At 40.1% G+C, this 26250-nt stretch overlaps 1 protein-coding gene across 2 annotated transcripts in view; it reads right to left on the bottom strand.

The window, feature by feature from the left end:
• Positions 1 to 26250, bottom strand: part of RELN (reelin) — a 468214-nt gene that overhangs the window by 48333 nt on the left and 393631 nt on the right. For both annotated transcript variants that reach the window (XM_048836399.2, XM_048836401.2), the window contains exons 37-45: positions 22273 to 22357; positions 16969 to 17151; positions 13723 to 13894; positions 13524 to 13626; positions 10689 to 10918; positions 6467 to 6687; positions 4955 to 5102; positions 1765 to 2023; positions 165 to 414 (exon numbers count right to left, since the gene is read on the bottom strand). In XM_048836399.2, the coding sequence (XP_048692356.2) occupies positions 165 to 414; positions 1765 to 2023; positions 4955 to 5102; positions 6467 to 6687; positions 10689 to 10918; positions 13524 to 13626; positions 13723 to 13894; positions 16969 to 17151; positions 22273 to 22357 (1651 nt within the window). The remainder of the gene's footprint in view (positions 1 to 164; positions 415 to 1764; positions 2024 to 4954; positions 5103 to 6466; positions 6688 to 10688; positions 10919 to 13523; positions 13627 to 13722; positions 13895 to 16968; positions 17152 to 22272; positions 22358 to 26250) is intronic.

Genomic DNA, 26250 nt, shown 5'->3' with positions numbered 1-26250 from the left:
AACAATAAGTGCCAAAATTGCGATTTCCTGATAGAAAAATTATTTCCCCTATTTTGTTTCTGTACTTTAGTATAGTAGACAGCGGAAACGGAAAATAAGTAGCAATATTTTCCTATATAAAAGGAGAACATAAAGTATATGATTTATGAAGAAGAAGACCTCACCATAACAGGAGTCAGTGACAGAGCAGGATGCTGCAAAGTCTATTTGTATGAAAGAGTCCTCACTAACCACAATATCAGTGGTTACAACGTAACGGGTGCTAGCTTTCTCGATGAAAACCAGTGCATCCCCAGTAGAACCACAGACTGGCATCTTTGTTCCACCTGGATGGAGCAGCCACTTCCTGCTATCCAGTGTGGTAAAATCATCTTCTATGACTGTGTTACCAGAAATATTTCCACCAATAAGAATCTGAAACATGAAAATAGGAGTTTGTTTATTTTATGTAAAGAAAATATAAAGTTCAGAAGTTTTTACAGACTCATAGGAATTTCATAGAATCCTAGAGATGGAACATAAGAACAGCCATAGTGGGTCAGACCAAAGGTCCATCTAGCCCAGTATCCTGTCTTCCGACAGTGGACAATGCCAGATGCTTCAGAGAGAATGAACAGAAAAGACAATCATTGAGTGATCCATCCCTGTCATCCACTCCCAGATTCTGGCAAGCAGAGCCTAGGGATATCTAGAGCAGTGGTTCTCAACCAAGGGTCCAGGGCTCCCTTGGAGGCTGTGGGTAGGTTTCAGAGGGGCCACCAAGCAGGGGCAGCATGAGACTTGCTGGGGCCCAGGGTAGAAAGCCAAAGCCCCACTGCATGGGGCTGAAGTCCAGGGCCTTGAGCCCTGCCACCTGGGGCTGATGCTAAAGCCTGAGCAATGTAGCTTTGGTATGGGGACCCAGGCTACTGCCTTGCTTGCTAGCCTCTAAAGTTGGCCCTGGCTTTTATATGCAGAAAACCAGTGATTGTGGCACAGATGGGTTGTGGTGCTTTTATAGCATGTTGGGGGGCCCTCAGAAAGAAAAAGCTTGACAACCTCTGACCTAGAGCATGGGTTGCATCCCTGACCACCTGGCGAATAGCCACTAATAGACCTATCCTCCAGGAAATTATCTAATTCCTTTTATCAGAGTGGTAGCCATGTTAGTCTGGATCTGTAAAAGCGGCAAAGAGTCATGTGGCACCTTATAGTCTAACAGACGTACTGGAGCATAAGCTTTCATGGGTGAATACCCACTTCATCGGATGCATGAAAGCTCATGCTCCAATACATCTGTTAGTCTATACGGTGCTACAGGACTCTTTGCCACTAATTCTTTTTTGAACCCAGTTATAGTTTTGGCTTTCACAACATCCTTTGGCAAAGAGTTCTGCAGATTGACTGTGTGTTGTGTGAAGAAGTATTTCCTTTTGTTTTAGACCCGCTCCCTATGAATTTCTATGGGTGACCCCTGGTTCTTCTGTTATGCCAAGAGGTAAATAACCCTTCCTTATTTACTTTCTCCACACCAGTCATGATTTTATAGACCTCTATCATAGGGGGCTGATTGCGGGTGGGGATAGCTCAGTGGTTTGAGCATGGGCCTGCTAAACCCAGGGTTGTGAATTCAATCCTTGAGGGGGCCATTTAGGGATCGGGGCAAAAATTGGGGATTAGTTCTGCTTTGAGAAGGGGGTTGGACTACATGACTTCCTGAGGTGCCTTCAGACCCTGGTAGTCTATGATTCTAGGTAATATTGTAAAGCACAAAAGATTTATTACCTGATCAATTACCCATGGGCTGTAAAAATGCCCATTCTCAGATGGTTGCCACCAGCGGAGACGAGTGGAGCTGGAACGGGCCTTCAAGGGAATTTCCAGAGCAATGTATCGGCCTACATTGCTCGAATTACTGAAGAGGAATTCCTGCAGCAGGCTCCATGTGAGGCCCCCATTGAGTGAATACTGCAAAAGCACAGGTTGGCTTCTGGGGTCTGGAACCCCTTTACCGCATCCCAGTCTCATGAAGAACTGCACAAATCTAACATGGGTAACAATTACTGTAAAACATTTCTTCACAGAAAACCCCATAAAATCAGCTAAGGACTTGAGGGAACTCAGCGCTCGTCCAATCAATTTTGGTTTTTATTGCAGGCGATAATGTTTAACATATATTCTAATTACAGAGACAGTGTCTGTAGATACAAAAATATCTGCCAGCTCCTCCATAAAGCAAATGGTCACATTTTTGTTTCTTTTCTAGCCCGGTGTATTCTTGGTAGAAGGAAGATTCCACTTTAGGAGAGATCTTGTGTCTCCCTCTCCATAGGCCATAGAGACTAAAGCAGACAGTAGTAGTGGTGATACATTTGATTTGTGTGTGGAGAGGTGCTAGGTATAGGGAGTTGAACAAAGCTATTCAGGTACACTTCAAGCATTTGTGTGCAAAACTGATATTTTTGCAAATATCAGCAAATTTGACCCGGAGTGAAATTTTACCCTTTCAGCCTGTTGGCATGGAGTTAAATGGTCAAAATAGCAACCCATGGCCCCAGGGAGAGACCATGATTTTTTTTATGAATTTGCTTTAGGGCAAAAATTCACTGAGTCAGTAACCTTCCAGGGTGAGCTGACAGTTTTCATCTGCAAAAACAGCCTTGTTATTTTGACAAAAACAGAGAAAAACTGGAAGTGAAAACAAAAAATATTTAACTTCTGAGCTGATGAAAAAAGGGATGTTTTTGTCCATTTAGTAAGATATGAAAATTTAGTCTAAAGCCACACTGCTTTAAATATACTGGGTGAAATCCTTGCCCCTTTGAAGTCAATAGCAAAACTCCCACTGACCTCAATGGGCGCAGTATTTCACGCACCTTCTAATGGCCTCTATGAAATTTGTATGAAATTAGGGAATCCTTCCTTTTGAGGTACCACAGCGATGTTTGAACAGGTACATCAACTCCATGTAGTACACAAAGAATTGTCGGGGACTGATTCAGTTATGATCCTATAATATTTTATATTCATTAATCCACACCATCATGCTCCATCTACTACTGTTTTGGTTAGTAGAGTTTCAGGTTTTTTGGTACCCACAGAAAATGGGATATATGCACATGAACTTTTTTAGCGTATGGAATTTAACTTCTGGAGATAGGATACTGAGCTGCATGGATTGTTGATTTGATCTGGTATGACAATTTCTACAATTCCTAGCTGTTGTGTATCATAGGCTAGCACAGCCAGAATTACCAGTCTATTTTTTTCAGGGAATCCCTCATGAGAAAGTACATGGCTTTTAGCATGGTTACTGACCCCACTGCTCCTACATTTACACTCGATAGTTCCTTTTATAAGATCTATTGGGAATTCCCGATCTCAGAGGGCAAAATTAATGTCTGACTTAAGTGGACACAGCAGCTAATGACTTCAATGGGACTTGGCTCAGCTATATCAGGGATGAATTTGGTCCAGAGTTTAGCAGGAGGTCTATGAAGCTAACTTGGAAATTAATTAACTACAATAATAGTGGAATGCTAGAGAATAATCATCCAAAATGACTTCGTAGTCTACATTGTTGTTTTATCCACAGAAGAGAAGATAGACACTGTAGTTATTTGCAGACTTTTCCTACTGAAGATACAAGAAATTAAATATAAGGCCCTGTTTTTTCTTTCTTTTTTTGTTAGCATGGCATTCATTTATCTTCAGTCTTTGAGAAAATTGGAATTTTACATATAACACCTTGAGGTCAATGTATGCAAATCCAGCTACAGCTTACCACAGAGAAGAGATAAATGACAATGCTTTGAACACAAGAGAGAAGGAAAACACATTGTGGATTAGTCTAATGGGGCATCATACAAGGACTCTCGTATCTTCTGTGAAATAGTGTTAATTTTAGAACAGCCTAGAAAACCACATTACTGAAAAAGTACTGATGTCTTTGGCTACCAAGCTGCAAAACCCCATTTACCTTGCTTTGAGGAACCTTGGAATATAAATATAAATGTGATGACACTTTAGTGACGGTTTATCTATAGACATGGGTTATTGTTTCTCTGAAAAATGTATAAATTAAGCGTCATTGTAGACTAAGATGGGCAATGAAAATCATCATTTTAAGCCTTTATGTTAATGAGGACTACAAGCCAAAAAGAGATAAAGTGCATGTTAAAAAGTGCTTTATGTAGTGTTAAATAAGTCTTGCATTAGGAGTTGTGTGTTTACGAAGGGTCAGTGAATAAAGCTGTGGAAAAATGCAACATTTCAGAGGTAAAATAGTATTAAGGATAATAGGCTAAGATAATGAATAAGTCAAAAGACAATGACTGTTCAGTGGTTTGCAAACAATTAGGACACAGCTTCATTTTGCTTTGGTTTAACTCCCCCCCACACTTGTTTAATATTTTAGACATGTTGTGCTACCAAATACGTCCTCTGCAGGACATAATCTCTAAATACATTAAAAATGTTTTTTTTTATATAACTGTGCTCAGTATAGCTGGTGACAAGCGTGACTGGAATTTATCAGTGAATTATTGGAAACAAATGTGTGCAATAAGAAGAAATTAAGCTTCAGAAAATGAATGACATATGATGATAAATACAATAGCTATAATGGCAACTCCTACTTCAACAATGATTCATGATACTACAAAACTGTAAGAGAAGCAGAGTGTCTGACATACAACAAATTTCACGTTATGCATTTGAGAAATGAACATATTATTGTCCACATGAATAAACTACACATCATGTAATTTCAGATCCTGCAGTCCTCACTCTTGGAAAATGACCCTTGACTTAAATGGGAATTCCCATTGACTTAAATAGGAGTTTTGCCTGAGTAAGGACTGTAGGATATGCTCTGACATAGTTATACAAATTTGCTTTCACCACAGAAGTATAATATAAAGAATAGTTTAACTATTCTCTCAATGGAATCTTGAAAGTTTTAAAACTGTATTACCTCGCCTGTGACAAATCCAGGTCTCGAGCCATCAGCATACGCAAGCCTTCTTCATTAAAGAAGAGGTTGTTTCCTCCGGACAGGATACCACATTTCCTAGATGGTTTTCCACCACTCACCATCAAGAATCTATCAGACTCTAGCTGACCTGAGTGCACAGTACATATATTTTTAAGATTTACCCTGAAGCATTCCTGTTACAACAGTGTTATTTCCAAAAGAAGTAAGTTATCTAAATCATTATGTTCAGAGTGAACAAATATTTGTACCAGAACTTTTTGACCCCCAACATGTTTCCTGGAAAACTGCTATGGAACAAAACTTACTAAAATATAAAAACATAACTCTGAAGCTTATGGTTTTCATCTCCATTCATTCAAAGGAGCTTCTAATTGCGTTCCTCTGCTTTTATTTGGATTGCATAAAAATACCCAACCATGTAAGGAAACAGCTCAGTGTCATGTCCAAGCTGCAGTTAGCAGTTAGTTCAGTTTGAAATAAATAATTACAAATATTATGGGAGGAATTTGACTCAAAGACACTATTTTGTCCAAAATTAGTACTTTCAGTTATGTTTGTTTACAGAGTAGCTTATACTTTACTTTTTGTTGTGGGGAGTGAGGGGTTTAGAGGAATGTGACATGAACTTCTTTCTCCTGCTGCTCTATCCACCATGGCTCCTTAATCTGCTTTGTCTGCTCAGCTGCAGCCCTCATTCACCACCATTTGTGTGTCAGAGGAAACTGGCATACAAGGGAGATTAGGTGGCAATGCAGTGACATGGGTGGAAATGGAAGTAGTGTGGGTAGCAATGGAGAGTTCCAATGTATTGAAAGTGTTGCTTTGTGCCCCTCATTTCAGGGGTTGGTGCCTCCCATTTGGAAGTTCTGTGCCTCTTCTATCAGTGTCAGGAAGCTGAGAGGCATGGTCTGGTTTTCAAAGGCTGAGGAACTTTGAAATACTTAGGACTTTACTTCAGATTCCCTGTGTGGCAGAACAATCCTCTGCCACTAGTCAAACTGTTCATCCCATTCTCTATTATTCTATTTATCTGAGAGGATGAACTAAAAGTAAAATTACTTCAAAACCAGACAAAATATTCATTTTAACTATGTATTCACAACTTTCAGTGATTTAACTTAAGAGCTATTCCTTGCTAGAAATTCCATGTGATCACTAGGATAAAATGAAGTGCTTCTCTAGATGTAGAGTTTTGGAATCACAGAATCATGCATCCGTTTTGGTGCAGAATGTATGTTGCTGTTGTCATAGGTCAGTAAATAGAAAAAGGTGTCTAGATAAATACTGTAGGAATCATCAAATGATCATAAATATTGTTTAAGGCTCAAATCCTGATCACTTCACTCATGTGAACAGTCACACTGATGTAATTGGGACTAACGTGAATGAGGAAGGTCAGCAGGATTTGGCCATAAGAAGTCTGATCTCTTAGGTTCTTTGAAAGATAGTAGCTAAAAATCACTATGAAGAGTTCATACAAAAAAGAGATACCTTCAAAATCGTCCTTGAGAAAGTCTGAATTCATGGTGCTTATTTTACAGGTTGGCCCAGAGTACCCTGGATCACAGATACACTTAGTTCCATTGACACAGCTGCCATGCCCATTACACATCTCTTCACATTGTGGGCCAATGTATACATTATCAATGGCCCAAGTCACTGGTTGGGACCCAGCAGGATAAAATCCCTGGTACCATCTGAATCTTACTGATCTGAAACAGGTACATAGTATGTCCAGGTCAAACAATAATTAGTCGCATATGAAATTACAATGTGCTTTTTGCTAGAACTAGTATTCTTACTAAGTTTGTCCTAAAAATGGAAAGATATAGCCACTACCTTCAATATTCAATACATCCCGCTACTCATTCAACAAAGATATATTTACAAGAAAACAGAAGGGCTTGATCCACCAGTTACATTACTTAAAAAGCTTAGTTATGGACTTAAATCATCCCTCAGACCACCAATTTTTTGAGGGGGAGGGGCTGGACTTGGATGGTTTTCCTTTACCTTTAATTTACAGACTTAGAACCAGATTGTACCACCCTTGCTCGCGTTGGATGGTATCTTACTTCACAATTAGTCACACTGATTTCAATGAAACTAGTTATGGGATAAGGGCGGCACAATCTTGCCCTAAATTAGATGGAAAGAAGAAATGATATGACATGTCAACACATAGTCAACTTGGCTTTATACTATTTAATCCTAAAAAAAAAATTCATGTTGCAAGATGTTAATTTAAATTGTAAACTTCTTGGGGGTGTGGAACTGTCATTTTTAATCTGTCTTCTAAGTGCTATGCACATCTGTGCTTCATATAAATAATAACAGACCAAGGGAAGGTGGGGGAACTAATTAAACAAGCAGAAAACTGCTCTTGAGAGAATAATTTAAAATCACTCCCTGCCCCTTCCCTCAAAAATGAGAAAACCTTGAAAAGGAGAGAGAAAACAGAATGATATGATAAGGAAGAAGCAGTATGATAAGGAAGAAGCATTTAACTATGTTGTGGACTTTCTTTAATATATACCCTTCTAAACTATTTCTAAATTCAGCTGCTGAATCAGCTGCATAAACAGTAGTACATGTCTGGTACACAGGTACTTTGGCTTTTATTTCCCACTGTATAGCAATTTTGGGGAGTGATTCAGAGAATAGGAGATGGCTGGTTGATGGTGAAATTACCAACAACTGATTCATAGAAAGGGAGCCAATAATAATTCCTCCTGTAGTCAGTAAAATTAATTGACTTTATTGCCTCCTCACTTATCTTCTGAGACACAACTACACTAATTTTTAAAATGAAAATTCAATCCATTTTGCTCAACCCACTAACATGAAAATTAAAAAAAAAAAAAAAAACAGAAATACTTTTCACTATGAATAAAATGTGACATATGTTTGAAACCGAGGGTGAAATTCTGGCCCCACTGAATTCAGTGGGAGTTTTGCCATTCACTTTGCTGGGGCCCGGATTTCACCCAGAGTATGCATCTGCAACTGGCTATTCTTAGTTTACTGCTAGAGGTGCCCATCTGCTGAGGAAGCACATTAATTTCTGACAGAGGGAGCCTAATGTAAGAGATAAAAATGTCTTCAAATTGCTTTAATATTGGTTTAAACTCTAGAAAGTGCAGGTGGATGAGAGAATGTCTGTTTTTAGAGTAAAACAGGTGGGTCAGTCTAGGGGAGCTAGTCCTGAGCTTTAGGAAGATATCTGGATGTTGGGATTCTGCCTGGAGCAAATCCCATCTCACCTCCTTGGTGACAGAAATTCACAACATGCACTACTCCCCACGAAACCCATTTTCTTGCTGCCGATTTATGACCCAGCTATTCAAGGTGGGGTGCATGCCTACCGGATTGGGAAAGGAACTGACAGGAAGCTGGACTGGCCATCAGCCTGGAGAGCAGGAAAATGAGAAAGAGAGACCCAGAAAGGGAGGGGTCAGGTGGGATCTATTTGGCAGGTTTGTGGGAGGGCAAATGACCTGGGAATGTGTATGTTCAGATCTCTGGTTGCAAGGGAGGGATCAGAGCTTGGGGAAAGAGTCAGGCAAATCTGGGACAGATGAGCTGCTGAGGACTTTTCTGTGCTTCATGTGTTAGTCATAAAAACAAAATGCTTATGCCTAAAAATTAAACATTTTTTTAAATTACTAAACATCAATATTTTTCAAAATCGATTCTATTTTATTATATTACATAGGATAGGACTCTCCTAATTCCAGCACCACAATGAGGTCAATTGTTTAATGGGATGGCCATTGCCCACGGCAGATCCAGAAATCCAGCCTGCAGTTATACAGTTTATTTTCACTCATATACAGGTCACAATTTAATCCAGGGTGAGAACTGAGAAGCTCTCCTTTGGGTGAACTGTACTGAGAATAATAGTTGGAGGTTTCTCTGACAAAGGAGATTATACTGTTTTACATTTAAAATAATATGTATTATAAAGCCTATGAACAGAAATTACTTTTCTTTGCTAGATATTTATGACTATTTCACTTGTCCTGAAATGGGAACTACAAGAAGTTCTTTGATTTCCTGATTGTAAGGCTTAGTTTCACAATACTCTGTATCTTCTGAGGAAATGCTCGTTTCAAGCTTTATGCAAGAATACACTAGGTGAATTACAGCAGACTTCCCTCTGCTGTACAAATCCACAGTAGGAGCATTTAGAAAGCCCTGCACCTAAAAAGATGTTGGCCATTTAACACTGACTTTACTATTCAGGCTCCTTTTGTCTGTAGTAATATTCCCAATATAAGTGGATCACAAATACTTTAGTAAGCTTTAAAATAGAATCAGACATATAGATGAATAAGAAAAGCATCTGCAGGTATACTACAGTAACTGGGCTATAATTCTAGGGACTATCAATCTTTATGCTTCAAGGCATAAAATGATAACTGGCTGGGACCAAAGGGACACTTCCTTCAAGAGTGCAGTAATGTATGCTTAGTTATATTATTAAGTATTTACATACTCCTGTAAAGTATCCAAACATTAGCCATTGTTCAAGACAAAATATGGGACTTATTATCTGGATGATGGGTGACTGACGTTGTAAGATCCCTACCCCTGGCTTGAGCTATGTGGATTGATGGTTTGTGAACAGGATACTCCTGGGGGAATTCTGCACCACTGCACAATGCAGAATTTGTCCAGTATTAATGTTCTGAGCAGAATTTCATTTTCCCCTGCCGAATTGGTGCTGCAGAGCTGCTGGCCACGACTAGGGGTTGCAGGACACAAACAGAGCCCATCTCTACAGCTAGCAAATACAGGGTGCCGGGGTGGTGGAGGGGGGAGAGAGAAGGAGTGGGAGCTGGAGGATTCCAAGCAGCTGTGGTTCCCAGCTCATCCTGAAGGAAGGAGGTAACATGCATTGCACGAAACTATGTACAAACCCGGGACCCAGCATCAGACTGTTTCTTTTTCTGGATTCCTGGGCTCTTGGGAGTAGTGGGTGTGGATGTCTGGGCTGGCGGGGGGTGTCCCAGGGCTGGGCTCTGTGGGGAGAGGAGCGGTGTGGGTGTCTCAGACTGGAGAGACAGAGTTTTCCCCCAAAATGTGCCCAGCTGGCATGTAACATACCCAGACAGAGGCACCCAACAAAAGCATAACAGAGAAACAGGAACTGGGTTTCATAAGGCTTTCTTTAATTCTCTATTCCTGGGGGAAATTTTTTTTGTTGTCTGTATTATTAGAGACATACTTGCTGACAGGTATTTTGAAATAAATTACCAAAATAATTGAAACTGGCATGTTTATACTGAGTTATTTTGACAAATAAAATATGCAGAATTTTAAAATACTGTGTGCAGAATTTTTAACTTTTTGGCACAGAATTCCCCCAGGAGTAACAGGAGGGACAGTAGGCTTCACAAGGGTGCTACTTCCTCCACCCCACCTTGCACAAGTGGGCAGAGAAGGGCAGGCAGTAGCTATAGTGCAAGCTTTGCTCCCTGTGCAACACGCCAACCATGAGATCTGAACCAGCATAGTGGCAGAAGTAATCTGTGCCAGATGAATTGCTGGCACACTTTACTTTCCCCTTCGGGAAAAGGGTGAGCTACGGAAAGAACTGTGACTCAGGGTGGGACATAACATCTCCATTTCCTCTAAGATGGTTACTGTTTCAATAAAGCAAATTCAAATACAGAAAAAACCTTACTAGAACTAGAAGCCAGACACTTACCCACATAGGTGCAGTTTTCCAAAGTGGATGACCTCTCTTCTCCAGCCCTGAGCTGTACCAGCATAGTAAATGCTGCTTGGATGATGCTCAGTGGAGCATAAGGAGCTGAGATAGCTGCTACTACTGTAGCACAGTGGAAGAAGCAGGTGCCAGGTTGCCCCTAGATCTCGTGAGAATTCAAGTTTCACTGGGTCTGCAGATGAGCTATCAGTGGTGCATCCAATATTGATCTAGAGCGGAAAAATAAAATCACGAAGACTACAGAGGGCCAAAATGTGATATTTAGCTGCTGACCTGCATTTTGTGTGGTGCAGGGCTTCACTGCCCAGGGGGAGCTCAAGGACTGATTGCATCTCAGGGAGACATAATCCCTCCTTGAGCAGCCCAGAGTGCTGGGGGAACTTTGCAGGCTGTACAATGTTCTAAGATATTGTAGGCTGCTCCTTCTCTTGATACTCTGTGTGACTCTGTGTGTGTGTGGTCCCAACTCCTCAGGGCAGAGATTGCCTTTGTGTGGGGTGTACAAAAGGTGAAAGTTTCTTGCGCATTCCCCTACCATCCACCTATCGAAGGGCATGCCACAATCCAGGCTATCTTAAAAAAATTCTACTAATAAAAAATTAATTAGATGCATTAAATATTTCTATAAGGGCAAAACCATGTTTCTGAGTCAACAAAAGCAAAAAGCTATAGACCCGCAGTCCCTAGCAGTATGGCTGTAGTAATTTGCAACGTCTCTGGCAGTACTTAGTCAGAGACTGCACTAGACACGATGGCAGAGAAATGTGAATTTTTAAAAAATAGAAATGATAATAAAACAAACAAAATATGCAGACATTCATTGTTGATTAAATGATCCCTAACCTCACTGTGGTTCTCTTTACTCTCCCAGAGTCCCAGGGAATTATACTATCGGAACAGAATTATACTATAGAAATTATCCCTAAAGGCATTTACTATATCATTCCAGTCTTTTGTTCAGAGTTGGTATTCTCTTTTTTGCTTACATAAAACAGTGGGGGCCTAGGAGGAAGTCTATGGGTAGGGTAGCATTTGGATCTGAGGCCAAACCAGAGATGTAGTTTGAGTCTGGCAGTGCCAGAATCTCTCCTGCTGTTCTTGTGAGATCCCGGTGACATAGTGAACACTAGAAATTGTATATAATCAGCAGTCCTACTAATATCCTGAAAATTGTAATGTATAGTTTTGTGAAACATCTGAAACCTTAAGGACTTGTCTACATAGGACATTTAGGAAAACTAATCTGAATTAAGCAAAGGTGTGACTTTAAAGTGGATTAGTTTAACTGCATTAAACCCCTGTGTGGATGCTCTCATTTAGAATTAAAGTGGCTTTAATGTGGTTTCATTTAATTCACTTTTTGGGAGTGACTTTTAATTCAGATTAACCTTCCTAAGTGTCCCTGTGTAGACAAACCCTAAAACGTATTTTGGCATGCCCATAATGTAAAATAATCTGATTTCCTGCCTCCCATGTGTTTGTAAAAAATATGCTTGCAGTTTTAAACCTTTTATGCCATGGTGACAGTTATAAAGACATAAAAGACTGGATGGAACCAGGGTTGTTAGTACACTTGTAGGATGAGGAGGCCCTCAAGAATAAAATATATTGCGTTGTATTTACCATATCGTAAGTAAAAACTCACATTACAGACAAAATACTAAGCACAGATGAAAACCACTTAAATACTTTGTTTCCACTTATCTTTTTAGGGATAGTAGTTTTATTTCTAACATACTGATTCTTAACTTAAAACAAATTATTTCCGAAAGCCAGTGACACACAGCACTATGTAAAATGTTGAAAACACACCATATATAAATCTTCCCTTATTGCTCCAGTCCACAGTGCACATGAGACTTGTCAATCTACTATAACTAGAGAATCCACCCATCTGGAAATTAAGAGAGATGCTTGACTAGATCTAGTTCTTGTACTCTTGAGACACAGACTGAAACTTTACTGCATTATGTATAATAGCTTCATTTATACTAATATCCTCAAAAACCTTAGCTGAAGGCATTTAACTTTTTTCATACAATGCCTGTACCAGATCCAAAATATGCATGTACGCCTTTTGAGGTTAACACTCTGAAGACTTGCAGTATCTTAATGTGAACTCATTTTTTTGTTGTGCAGGCTTTCAATCCATTACTTAAAATAAAAAACAATTTGTGTTCAATATTTTATTAATTGCTTGCATGACAAATTGAAATGTGCATTAGTACACAACCAAATCTAATTTTCTTAGAATACTCTAAGTATCATTTCAGCAACAGTTTATAAGCCGAAATCATTTGTTGTTTAATGATGGAATGTGCTATGACTTCGCTAAATGCTATATACATATTGTATTATATAGCTTCCTGCAGCTCCTATTGGCTGGGAACGGTGAACTGCAGCCACTGGGAGCTGCGGGCGGCCATGCCTGAGAACGGTCAATGTAAACAAACTGTCTTGCGGCCTGCCAGCGGATTACCTTGACGGGCTGCATGCGGCCCGTAGGCTTCAGGTTGCCCACCACTGATTTATACCATTCAGTATAAATATATATGTAGAAGCAGTTAAAAGAATTGCAAGAAAACTGAGAAAAATTGGAGAGAGAAATTTTCCATAGCTACATGATAAAAGCCTGCTAGCCACATCAACAACAAGAATGGCTAACAGCTGTTAAACCATATAAAACGGTTTACAATTATGGAAAATTATACAGATCTCTATATTGGGCAAACACCAGAGAGGAAACAAAATGCCAAAATGAGGGCAAGAAAGATTAAAACTCCGCATGTAAGAAAACATTATGGGGATAAGTACCTCAAACTGGATTATGGTGTTCTCATTCACATTCAATTCCCTTGTTGTAATGGAATGTTCTCCAACTTCATTTGAAACAAATACCATAGCAGAATCTTCCTCCCTACCACAAAAAGGAAAGAGGTATTTTAGGTCTGGTTTATTTGATGGCTATTTATTTCCAATTTATTGCTGAGAGGTGGATTCTTTTAATACGTACGGGGCTCCCTTTGACGAATACGGACAATAAAGCCCAATATTACCACCAGGGTAGAAAAGCCAGTTATCCTCTTTAGGCCCAAAGTCAAATGTATCCAGAAGTATAACAGAATTCTTTAGGTTGTTTCCATCAATAATGAAATCATCTATAATCCAGATTTCTTCTTTCTTACCTAAGAAGAAAGGGAGAATGTATTGTGTTAACTTTTAGAGAAGAGAGTGATAACAAATAATTGTGGGCTAGAGTACAAAAGTCTCACTGCATTGGTGAACAGCTGCTTTCATGAGTATCCTGTCCCACTGACTTCACTGGGCCATATGCATGATAAAGTATTCATCAGGATGCATCAGGGCACCACGATCTGGCCCTATCTGCCCCTAAGCATAGAGTATTCTTCCAAAATAAGAAACCTGCACAAAAGTAATGACTGACTGAAGTGTGAAAAATGGTTTTGCAAGTATCTTTCAGTAAAGTCATATTTACTTTGCAAAGTAAACTATAATAAAAAATTCATTGAGTTAATGGTCCAAAAAGTCAAAACTGATGATTAAGCTGTATAATTTGTGGATGAGTCACAAGTGACTTGAACTGAATAATCTCCCTGGGCCAACTTAGAGCTCTTCAGTCCTAGTCAGATAAACACACATTGGAGAGAAAGAAAACTTTGGTGGCAGTCTCCATACTCCCAAATAAGCGGTGGAACTCAGATATGTCACAGAGGTAATGATTAAGGCTACGATTTAGTCATGGGTATTTTTAGTAAAAGTCGTGGACAGGTCACGGGCAATAAACAAAAAGTCATGGCCAGAGACCTGTCCACGACTTTTACTAAAAATACCCCTAACTAAATCTTAGATGCTGGGGAAAAGGGGGCGCTCTAGCGGACGCTGCTATTCTAGGGCCAGGGGGAGGGGATGCTCTGGTGGTCACTGCTGCTCCTGGGAGGGGATGTCCTGGGGCCCCGCCGCTGCTCCTTAGCGGAGGGGCAGCCCAAGGCCCCACCACCATCGCTGCTGCTCTGGGCAGGGGGCGGCCCAGGATCCCACTGCTGCTGCTGATCCTCTGGGCAGGGGCGGCCCAGGGCCCTGCAGCTGCTGCTGCTGGGGGAGAGGGGAGGGTGGCCCAGGGTGCTGCCGTCACTGCTGCTGGTGGGGGCGGGGGGGGAGGGAGGCGGGAGGCAGCCTGGGGTGCCACTGCTGCTCCCAGACTGCTGCTCTGGGGCAGCAGCTGGGACCAACTGCCTGGGGCTGCTGAAGCAGCAACTGGTGCAGCTGGCCCCAGGGCTGCTCCAGCTGCTCAGGCAGCCCTGGGGTCAGCCGCACCAGCGCTGCAGCTGCGGAAGTCATGGAGGTTCTGGAAAGTCATGGAATCCATGACTTCCGTGACCCTGTGAAAGACTCACAGCCTTAATTATAATTAACAGATTTTTAGATTCCAAGGCTAGACGGTATCATTGTGATCATCTAATCTGACCTCCTGTATAACACAGACCTCAGAACTTCCACAAAAGAATTCCTCGAGGATATCTTTTACAAAAACCACCCAATCTTGATTTAAAACACCACAACCTTTGATAAATTGTTCCACTGGTTAATTATTCTCACTGTTAAAAATGTATGCCTTATTGCCAGTCTGAATTTGTCTAGCTTCAACTTCCAGCTGTTGGATTGCGTTATACCTTTCTCTGCTAGATTGAAGAGCCCATTATTAAATATTTGTTCCTGATACAGGTACTTACAGATATAAACAGGTCGCCTCTTAACCTTCTCTTTGTTAAGCTAAATAAATTGAGCTCCTTGCCACTGTTACTTTAAGGCATGTTTTCTAATCAAATCATTCTTGTGCTCTTTTCTTAGCTCTCTCCAATTTATCAGCATCCTTCTTGAACCATGGACAGATCAACTGAACACAGTAATGGCAAATACAGAGGAAAAATAATGTCTCTACTCCTACTTGAAATTCCCCTATTTATGCATCCAAGGATTGAATTAGCTTTTAGGCCATCATGTTGCACTGGAAGCTTGTGTTCAACTGATGACCCATCATGACTCCCAAATCTTTTTCAGAGTCACTGCTTCCCAGGATAGAGTCTCCCATCCTGTAAGTATGGCCTACTTTCTTTGTTTCTTGTGTACACATTTCCATGCTTTTGAGCTGGGTAGGATGGCTCTTTTGCATAATTGCCTCTTTCTAGATAATCCACAAAGTGTGCTTGATGTTATCAGAGAGGAGGCTGCAGGACCTTCTCTCTAGGATGTTTACTATTTAAGGATACTGTCTGAAAGGGAGGATGTCATTAAACATTTGCGGGAAGTCCACCAGAAAGATGTATTCGATGAACTGAGCTGTAGCTCACGAAAGCTTATGCTCAAATAAATCTGTTAGTCTCTAAAGTGCCACAAGTCCTCCTTTTCTTTTTGGGGGAGGATTATTAGGACTGGGTCTGAATTGGCTTTGAGATAATTAAACCAACCAATGGTGAGCTAGAAATAACAAAAAGCTGTATATAAGCAAGAAACCAAACCACCTGAAATAAAACAATTGTTGTATTACTGTGTTTAAATTATCACTAGAATTTTTCAGTGTTTTGATGTCAACATCATGTTATGAATCCTTTGTGGGGTTACTAAGATATTTCTTCTTCATCAGATGTATATCCTAAACTCAGTAGGAACAGACAACATCCCTTTGGATTTATATATTGCTTTGAAGTTTACCTTTCTACTTTAACTAGCAGATTATGCACGAAGTATATTTTTCTTATTCTGCTTTTAATGCCTTCTAGGGCATATTGGGCATGATTGTCATTTACACCAATGACCCTGTCTACACAGTCAGAATCATGTAAAGGGTGCTTAGTGTAAATGACAATCAGGCCCATTAAGAATAATGAGACAGACCTCAACAAATTTAATTTTATAGATTACATTTCTAAACTCCCCTAAGGACCAAATCCTGCTAATTTTATGCAAGTAGTCCCAGTGATATTAAATTACATACTTTTATTTTAAAACATCCACCAGTATTATGGAAACTGCATGCATAAAAAGTGCAAATGTAATGGTATTGTAATGTCTAGCAAATCAAGTCCAAAAAACTTGAAATTTGAGTATTAAACATCCTGTATATAATTATAACAGAATACTGTACAAGATTGAGAGTCCTGATTATTATTTAGCCAAAACAACTTCAGAAATATAATTATGTAAGCATGTATTTGGAATAACGTGTATTTATCATCTTTACCATTGTTGTAAGGTTGCCAGAGCCTGAAACGTGTAGAATTGGTTTCCGCAGTGTTTGGTAGTGGAACGTTAATGAAGAGAACATCAGTAGTTTGAGTGAAGTAAAACTCATCTATTAGATGCCAAGTGATGCCACCGTTGATGGAGTATTGTAGCAGAATGGAATGAGACCTCTCTGGGGTACCTACAGAAAAGTGAATACATTTACGTTCATTATATTCTGATTTGCAAGAAACACTACTTTATAAACATATATTCATATTTAAATGTAATTAGGCTACTCGTACTTTTATTACAGATTTTTACATTATGCATCACTGTTTTTTTATAACAACTTTAACTGTTGGCAGGTAATACACATACTGTATGTATGCATCCTCTTAAGCATTCACCTGGATGGGACTCTGGAAAATGCTACTGATGTAAGGGTTAAATTTGCATGCCTATTAATCATCAGAGGGGTAGCCGTGTTAGTTTGGATCTGTAAAAGCGGCAAAGAATCCTGTGGCACCTTGTACACTAACAGACGTATTGGAGCATAAGCTTTCGTGGGTGAATACCCACTTCGTCGGACATGCATCCGATGAAGTGGGTATTCACCCATGAAAGCTTATGCTCCAAACGTCTGTTAGTCTATAAGGTGCCACAGGACTCTTTGCTGCTTTTACAAGAATATTAATGATATATATAATAATAGTTAATTTATTAATGATATATATAATAATAGTTAATTTATTTAGACCCAAAGCAATCTCAGCATTATCATTTTTTATTTCAGGCAAACCATTTCCTTTCCTACAAAACAACAACCATTTTTCAACAGATCAATATTTGTTTATAGTACCACAAATTATATCAACACAGTATCATAGTATCTCATAGTATCACAAATTATTCGTATTATCACCTGTGTTATAGTAGTACCCACAACATCCACACCTATTGGGCAGACAGTCCTCGTCCTCAAGCATTTACAAGCTAATCCTACAAGCAATCATGTCAGCAACTTTATTCATGTGAGTTGTTTTACTGATTGAATGATCAGTAGGTATTTACTTATAAGTTTTAATGAAAAAAAAATAATGCTTTGCACCTTCAATCTAGGCCAGGAATTCTGTGGCTGATCCAAGAGTAAAACTCAAGTCTCTTGATTACCAGACCTGACCCTTAAACACAAGACCATCCTTCCTTCATGAGAACATAAGAATGGCCATAATGGGTCAGACCAATGGTTCAACTAGTCCAGTATCCTGTCTCCTGACAGTGGCCAGTACCAGATGTTTCAGAGGTAGTGAACAGAACAGGGCAATTTATTGAGTGATCCACCCCTTATCTTCCAGTTCCAGCTTCTGGCAGTCAGAGGTTTAGGGACACACAGAGCATCAGGCTGTATCCCTGACCATCTTGGCTAATCGCCATTGATGGATCTAGCCTTTAGGAACTTATCTAATCCTTTTTTGAACCAAGTTATAGTTTTGGCCTTCACAACATCCCTTGGCAAGGAGTTCCACATGTTGACTGTGTGTTGTGTGAAGAAGTACTTTCTTATGTTTGTTCGAAACCTGCTGCCTGTGAATTTCATTGGGTGACCTCTGGTTCCTATGTTATATAAAGGGGTAAATAACATTTCCTTATTCACTTTTTCCACACCATTCATGATTTTATATACCTCTGTCATTTCTCTCCTCAGTCATCTCTTTTCCAGGTTGAACAGTTCCAGTTCCAGTTCTTCAGTCTTTCCCCACATGGAGGCTGTTCCATACCTTTACTCATTTTTGTTGCCCTTCTCTGTACTTTTTCCAATTCTAATATACGTTTTTTGAGATGGCATGACCAGAACTGTGTGCAGTATTCAAGGTGTGGGCATACTCTGGATTTATACAGTGGTATTATGATATTTTCTGTTTTATTATCTAGCCCTTTCCTAATGGCTCCAACATTGTGTTAGCTTTTTTGACTGCTGCTGCACATCGGCAGATGTTGTCAGAGAAGAATCCATGATGACTCCAAGATATCTTTCTTGAGCCATAACGAAATTTAGACCCCACCATTTTGTATGTATAGTTGGGGTTATGTTTTCAAATGTTCATTACTTTGCATTTACCAACATTGAATTTCATCTGCCATTTTGATGCCCAGTCTGTGAGATCCCTTTGTAACTCTTCACAGTCTGCTTTGTACTTAACTAACTTGTAAACATTTGAATCATCTGCTAACTATGCCACCCATTGTTTACCCTTTTTTCCAGATCATTTACGAATATGCTGAACAGCACTGGTCCCAGTACAGATAATTGAGGATCCTGATATTTACCTCTCTCTATTGTGAAAATTGACCATTTATTCCCATCCTTTGTTTCCTCTTGTAACCTGTTGCTGATCCATATATGAGAGGACCTTCCCTCTTATTCTATGATTCCTTACTTTGTTTAAGAGCCTTTGGTGAGGGACCTTGTCAAAGGCTTTCTGAAAGTCCAAATATACTATATCCACTGCATCATCCTTGTCCACATGTTTGTTGACTCCCCAAAGAATTCTAACAAATTGGTGAGGCATGATTTCCCTTTACAAAAACCATATTGACTTTTCCCCAAAATATCATGTTCATCTATGTGTCTGATAATTCTGTACTTCACTATATATTCAACCCATTTGCCTGGTACTAAATTTAGGCTTACCTCTGGAGTCTTCTTAAAAAATTGGTGTTACATTAGATATCAGCCGTCATCTGGCATGGAGGCTGATTTAGGTGATAAGTTACATACCACAGTTAGTAGTTCTGCAGTTTTGTATTTGAGTTCCTGCAAAACTCTTGGGTAAATATCATCTGGTCCTGAGGACTAATTACTGTTTAATTTATCAATTTGTTCCAAAACCTCCTCTTTTGATACCTCAATCTGGGACAGTTCCTCAGATCTGTCACCTAAAAAGAATGGCTCAGGTGAGGGAATCTCCCTCTCATCCTCTGCAATGAAGATGATGCAAAGAATTAATTCAGCTTCTCTGCAATGGCATTGTCTTCCTGGAGTGCTTCTTTAGCACCTTGATCGTCCAGTGGCCTCACTGATTGTTTGGCAGGCTTCCTGTGTATGATGTACTTACATAAAATTTTGCAGTTAGTTTTTGTGTCTTTTGCTAGTTACTTTTCAAATTCTTTTTTGGCCTGCCGAATTATACTTTTACACTTGACTTGCCCGAGTTTATGCTTCTTTCTATTTTCCTCACTATTCCTCCTTCTATTTTCCAATTTTTAACAAGATTTTTTGGGTCTCTAATTGCCTTATTTACTCTGCTGTTTAGACAGGGTGGTGGGGTTTTTTTGGTCCTCTTACTGTTGTTTTTTTAATTTGGGGTATACATACAGTTTGAGCCTCTATTATTGTGTTTTTAAAAAGTTTCCATGCAGCTTGTAGCCATTTCACTCTCGGGATTCTTCGTTCTAATTTCTGTTTTACTAGTCTCCTCATTTCTGTGTAGTTCCCCTTTTTTCAAGTTAAATGCTACAGTGATGGGTTTCTTTGGAATTTGCCCCCCCCCACAAGGATGTCAAATTTAATTACATTGTGGTCACTATTACCAAGCGGGTCTGCTATATTCACCTCTGGGACCAGATCCTGTGCCTCTCCCCTTGTGGTTTCCAGGACAAACTGCTCCAAGAAGCAGTCATTAATAATGTCTAGCAATGTTATCTCTGCATCCCATCCTGAGGCGACGTGTTCCCAGTCAATAAGAGGATGTTGAAATCCCCCATTATTATTGGGTTTTCTGTCCTATGTTACCAAGCTTAAAAAACTCTCTGTAATATCTGGTTATTAACATAGGGTCAGATTCTGAAACTCTTACTAATGCTGACTAGCACCTTGCTCCAAAAGTAGATCTTACAGGGAGTCTACAGCCCTGCTTCAGAATCTGACCTGTAATGTTTTTATTATGCATGCTTATTGGAATGATAAGTATACTGAGCTGCACTTTCAAGCACCCTTGGCAATGGTCATATATTTTTATTATTATTATTTTTGAAGGGGGAATTTTGAAAAACAAGAAGTCATCAACCAAGATTTTGCTTTTAACATGGGCTATTTGGGCATGGTCATAATAGTTTTCCTCTTATTTCCATAAAGGCGTTTAATAATAGGAGCAAGCAGCCAAATTATATTATTACATGACAGACTGGAAAGATCCAAGCTGAATCCACATGGATTTTTTTTAAATTGCCCAAACAGAAATTGACTTCAGACTTTTGTTTAAAAAATACCCAATGTGGTTCCGAACTTTTATTTTGGTCTTGTTCTTTGGCAAAGAAACTAGTAACTTGGGTGCAATTGTGCAGCCCTTAGCTGCATGTAACTCCCCATTAAGTTAATAGGAATTCTGCATGCACAAGAATTGCAGGAATTCAAGCTCTGTACAAGTGGACCCCTGTGCCTGTGTGGAGCTCCACTGAGTTACTGGGGCCCCATGCAGCTTCTGTGGTCCGCACACACACACGTCCTTTTCATAACGAAGTTATGACACAAGCAAAAAAAAAAAAAAAAGTCAGGTAATTTGGAAATGAGGATCAGACTGCATCACCAGCTTGATCAGACCTATATTGGATAAACTGTTTGGCGCTTGTTATTTCTGGTGAACACTGATTACTCTTCATATTGTATTAATCATAATTCCTATGTTCATTTATATTATGTCTACTTGGAAGTCAGATGTTGGCAACTTTTGATCTCTGTCAAACTGGGTTAGATTAAATAAGCAATGAGCACATGAAATCTCCACAGTTTGTTACTAATCCCGTAAATCATCCAGTATAGAGACCATTTTATTAATTAATCAATTGCTAAAAACCATTTCAAATAATTTTGACCTATGAAATCTAAAAATCTTTAAATTATCATTTTTCTTTTATGCATGTAGAGAATACTCAAAAATGGCGTTTTCTGGGCAGCACAACTATCTAGGTTGAGACTGCGTATGACATAATGAGCTAGAGCTTGGATTTCATTTTAAGGCCGAGTTATAAAACCCTGGATAAAGGAAGTAGGAATAGAAGGGGTGATAGCTTTAACAAGAGAAAAAATAACAGCACACCTAAAATTAGTTTGATGTTTCTTCTGAGTTAGAGTTAATATGGTGAACCTATTTTCTATTAAAATGAGCACGATAAAAAATTCCATAGAAGTTTCATTGTTATTTAGCATTAACTAATGGCCACTTAAATTAATTTTGTAAATTTAAACCCACATACTTCTCTGTAATATTATAATATATGAGTAAAGCTACTGAAAAAACCCACAAATAAAGAGTGAACCTACCTTTTGCTATAAATTTAAATGAAAACTGGATGTATACAGTATTTGTACAATCTAGATCTCTTGAAACAAGCATTCTCAGCCCTTCCTGTAAATACAGAACATACACAGAAAATTACTGTTTCCCATATGTTACACTAGTGTGTCTATATTTCAGTCTTGCTACACAGTTCTAAATAAGTACCATAAAGGCTTATTTAAAAATCAAGAAACAGAACTGATAAAACAATTTTTTCAGAATTCATATATACTTTTACAGAAATACCTAACTCTTGACAGTAAGCTGCGTTATGCAATCTGCATTATTATAGCTGTTTTATGAGTATTCTAAATAGAGTTTACATTGATCTTGAACTTTCCATTTCATAGTAGCATATTTTAATATGATCTCACTTGAAACAGCACAATGTGAGAAGAATAACATACCATGGATCAGTGATGATCCTAATATTTAAAAAAAACCTCATGAAATCACTATGCAATATTCTGTTGTGATAAATAGGGTAAGAGATGCATGGAAGGAAGAATGCTGGAAAAAATCAGAAATAGAGAGAGAATGGACAATTTCTTACTGATAATTTCCTTTCTGCTAGCACTGTCACATGCAATTCTGGATGTCTGGGCTGCTTGCCTCTCTCTGTCGCTCACAGAAGCAGATCAGCCTTTTGGTGCTGCAGGTACACTGCCCCGCTCTTGCTTGCTACCAGATGAGATATTCCCACGCTGTAAAACTTGCATAACATCATTAATACCACATATTCCAGAGATAACTAAATGATTATGTATATTAGATCAAGGAAAATGGTCATATGGTAATGAGTCCATTTAATATCTGACCTTTGACTCTTAAGCCATTCAGGGTGGGTCAAATTATGGGAGATGTTGCTAGCAGAAAGGAAATTAACACCAAGAAATTTTCCATTCTGCAACTCAGCATCTCCCACAATTCTCGATGTCTGGGAAATAGCAAGCAGCGAACAGATGCAGGGTGGGTTATGAAACAAGTTTCATAGGAAAGAAGCACCTCACTTTTTGCGAGCTCTCTCAAAAGTCCATATAATTTATCATTGCGCAGTCTAATCCACTTTGTAATGGAGGACTTAGAAGTTCTGAGTCCCTGGCATTTGGGGTGGAAGGACACAAATAGAGAGCCCAATCTTGTTGTGGATTCTGTATGCTTGAGATAGATTTTCAACGTTCTCCTGACATCAAAGGTGCTACACCTTTTTAGTTGGCTTTTGTGGTTTTGGAAAGAACAAAGGAAGCACAACCCCTTGGCAAGTGTGCAAGGAGGAATCTACATTAGGAAGAAAGGTCCTGAACACCATCTTGTTTTCGTGTAACACACAGTAATTTTCCTGTATAGATAAGGCTGCGAGTTCTGATACTTTCCTGGAGGAACTGACAGCTACTAAGAAACAAGTCTTAATGGATAAATAAAAGGCCAATACTGAAGTTAGAGGCTTGAAGGCATGGACCACAAAACTACAGGAAGGTCCCATTTTCGGAAGAGCGGCCTGACAACTGGTCTGGCTAATCAAACTGCTTGAAGGCATCTTGCTAGCTGTGGATTGTCTGCCAGGGAGCTCGAGGACCCTGTGAATAGCACATTAATAAAACAGATACCTGACAAACAATGGTACTGGGCTGAAGGCCTTGGTCTATGCTTCCTTGGAGGAAGTCCAGGATGGTTGGAATTCCTGGATTTCTGGGATTTGCACTGCGCTCTTGGCACCAGTTGTTGAATCTGGGCCAGAGAAAGGAGTATGCTTTTAGTGCTCTCCTAGGCGAAAGCAATGTCTTAATAACTCTGGGAGATAGATCAAGACTTTCTAGAGCTTCCCTTTCAATGGGAAGGCTGTTGAAGTCCATTTGGGTCTGGATGAAGAAGAGGACCTTGCGAGAGGATGTCTGGTCTCCATGGAAGCTGGAGTTGGGGTTCTGTTAGGTCTGAGACCCAAGGTCTTGTCGGTCAGTGAGGAGTTATCAATATTTACCCTTGCCTGTTCTCTTTTTATTTTCTGGACCACCTTCCCCACCAGCTGAAAGGGTGGAAACACATAGAGTAGGCCCTGCAGCCACCTGTACAATAAAGCATCTGTCCTCATGGACCTGAGGTCTGCCTCCATTGTGAAGTATTTTGGCCTCCTTGTGTTTGTACAATCAGAGAACAGGTTGGTTGGAGAGAGGTTGACAGTCTGAACGATGAGATCGAAAACATCCTGATTCAGGCACCACTCAGAGTTTTTGACCCTGCGCCTGCTGAGCCAGTCTGCCTGTTAGTTCAGGTCCCCTTTGATGTGACTCGCTCTCAGGGAAAGGAGGCACTGTTCTGCCCAACTCATTATTTCCATTGCTTCTGCGTATAATGCTGAATTCAGGGTTGTTTAAATATCCAACCATAGTCGTACTGTCTGATTGAAACAGGGCATTGATCCCCTTCAGGGTAGGCTGGAACCTTTGCAGAGCTAACTTGACTACTTTCAGCTCTAGATGGTTTATCTGGTGAGCCTTTTCCTCCTAGCTCCACAGGACCTGAGCTGTTTGGGTCTCCACGTGAGCGTTGATTATGAGGACTAAGGATCTGGAAGGGAGATGGGCATGCCTTTGCAGACATTGTCTTGGGCTGACCACCAATATAAGGAGTTGAACACCATCAGAACCTGTCCTTGATCTCTGATGTGTTACAGGGCGTGGTCTCACACCTTCAGAATGAAGGCTTGAAGACATCTGATGTGTGACTGTGCCCATGAAGTGATTCCTATCCAGGACACAGAAGTCCTTGGAGTTGGAGGCATAGTACTAGGGTGGGCCTCCTGTGGCTCTGGAGCAAGGAAATAAATTCCTGGATGGAACCAGGGAACTTTTCTTGGCACTGATGATGAAGCCATGCTCTGGAAGGAGATTCAAAGTCCAAGATGTGGCCCTGTGCGCTGCTGACTGTGATGGAGCTCTGATCATGATGTCATCCCGACAGGGTTACTGGTCAGTTCTGAGCCTGGCTATTATCACCACCACCATCTTTGTAACAACTCTGGGGGCCGAGGACAGGCTAAATGGGAATGTTTGGTACTGCTAATGTTTCCTGCTGTAGGCGAACCTCAGACGTTTGCAGTGGCACTGTCTGAGAAGGATATGGATATGTGTCCACTAGAACTACTGAAATCAAGAACTCCCCCTGGGACAGGAATGAAATTGTAGAGGCCACGGTCTACATCCAAACCTTCATTTTCTTCATACACTTGTTGATCCTTTTGAGGTTAAGAATGGCTCTGATACATGTATTTCTGTACAATGAAGATGATGGAGCAGAACCCACATAACCTTTCTTCTTCTTTCTTCTCTCTTTCATGCCCATATCCAGAAGATAAGATATTTTGTTCTGGATCAGATTGTGTTTTCTGGGGTCATGGGAGTTGAGTGACTGGAGGAAGAATGGAAGGGGTGGAGCCCACAGGTCATGGGAGTATCCTGGCTGACTATTTCCCTGATGTACTGTCTGTAGTTGATGCAACCCATTCCTCTAGGAAATGGAAAATCCTGCTCCCTAACTTCAACTCTGGATGGAGGCCTATGGGATCTTTGTCATAAAGTGGATTTTACGAGGGGGGTAGAGCTCCATTTGGACTTCTGCCACCTGCCCCAGACTTCAAATCCACTGTTTTCCACTGGGGAACCCATTGTCCCTTTGCTGCTCCTCTGTGAGGATGAGGAGTGAAAGAAGCACCTCTGACTGTAAAGGCTGGTTTGTATCACCTCCTGAGGGCACTTAGTGGAGAAAGGAGAGACAGTTTGGATCTGCTGTACTATCAGCCATCACCGTAACCAACTTTTCTCCAAAAAGGAGGGATTTTGTAAGCTTGGCTGAGCATAGAACCTGCTTACAGTGAGTATCCACCTTCCAAGACTGGAGCCATAGTGGGTGCCTGGCTACTGAGCTGGAAGCCACAGCTTGGGCTGAGGACCTCATTGCATCCATTG

Source organism: Caretta caretta, chromosome 1, assembly GCF_965140235.1.
Source record: "Caretta caretta isolate rCarCar2 chromosome 1, rCarCar1.hap1, whole genome shotgun sequence".
In the NCBI taxonomy this organism is placed as follows: Eukaryota; Metazoa; Chordata; order Testudines; family Cheloniidae; genus Caretta; species Caretta caretta.
The sequence above is the reverse complement of the archived record's forward strand: the minus strand, read 5'-3'. Positions and strand labels throughout refer to the sequence as shown.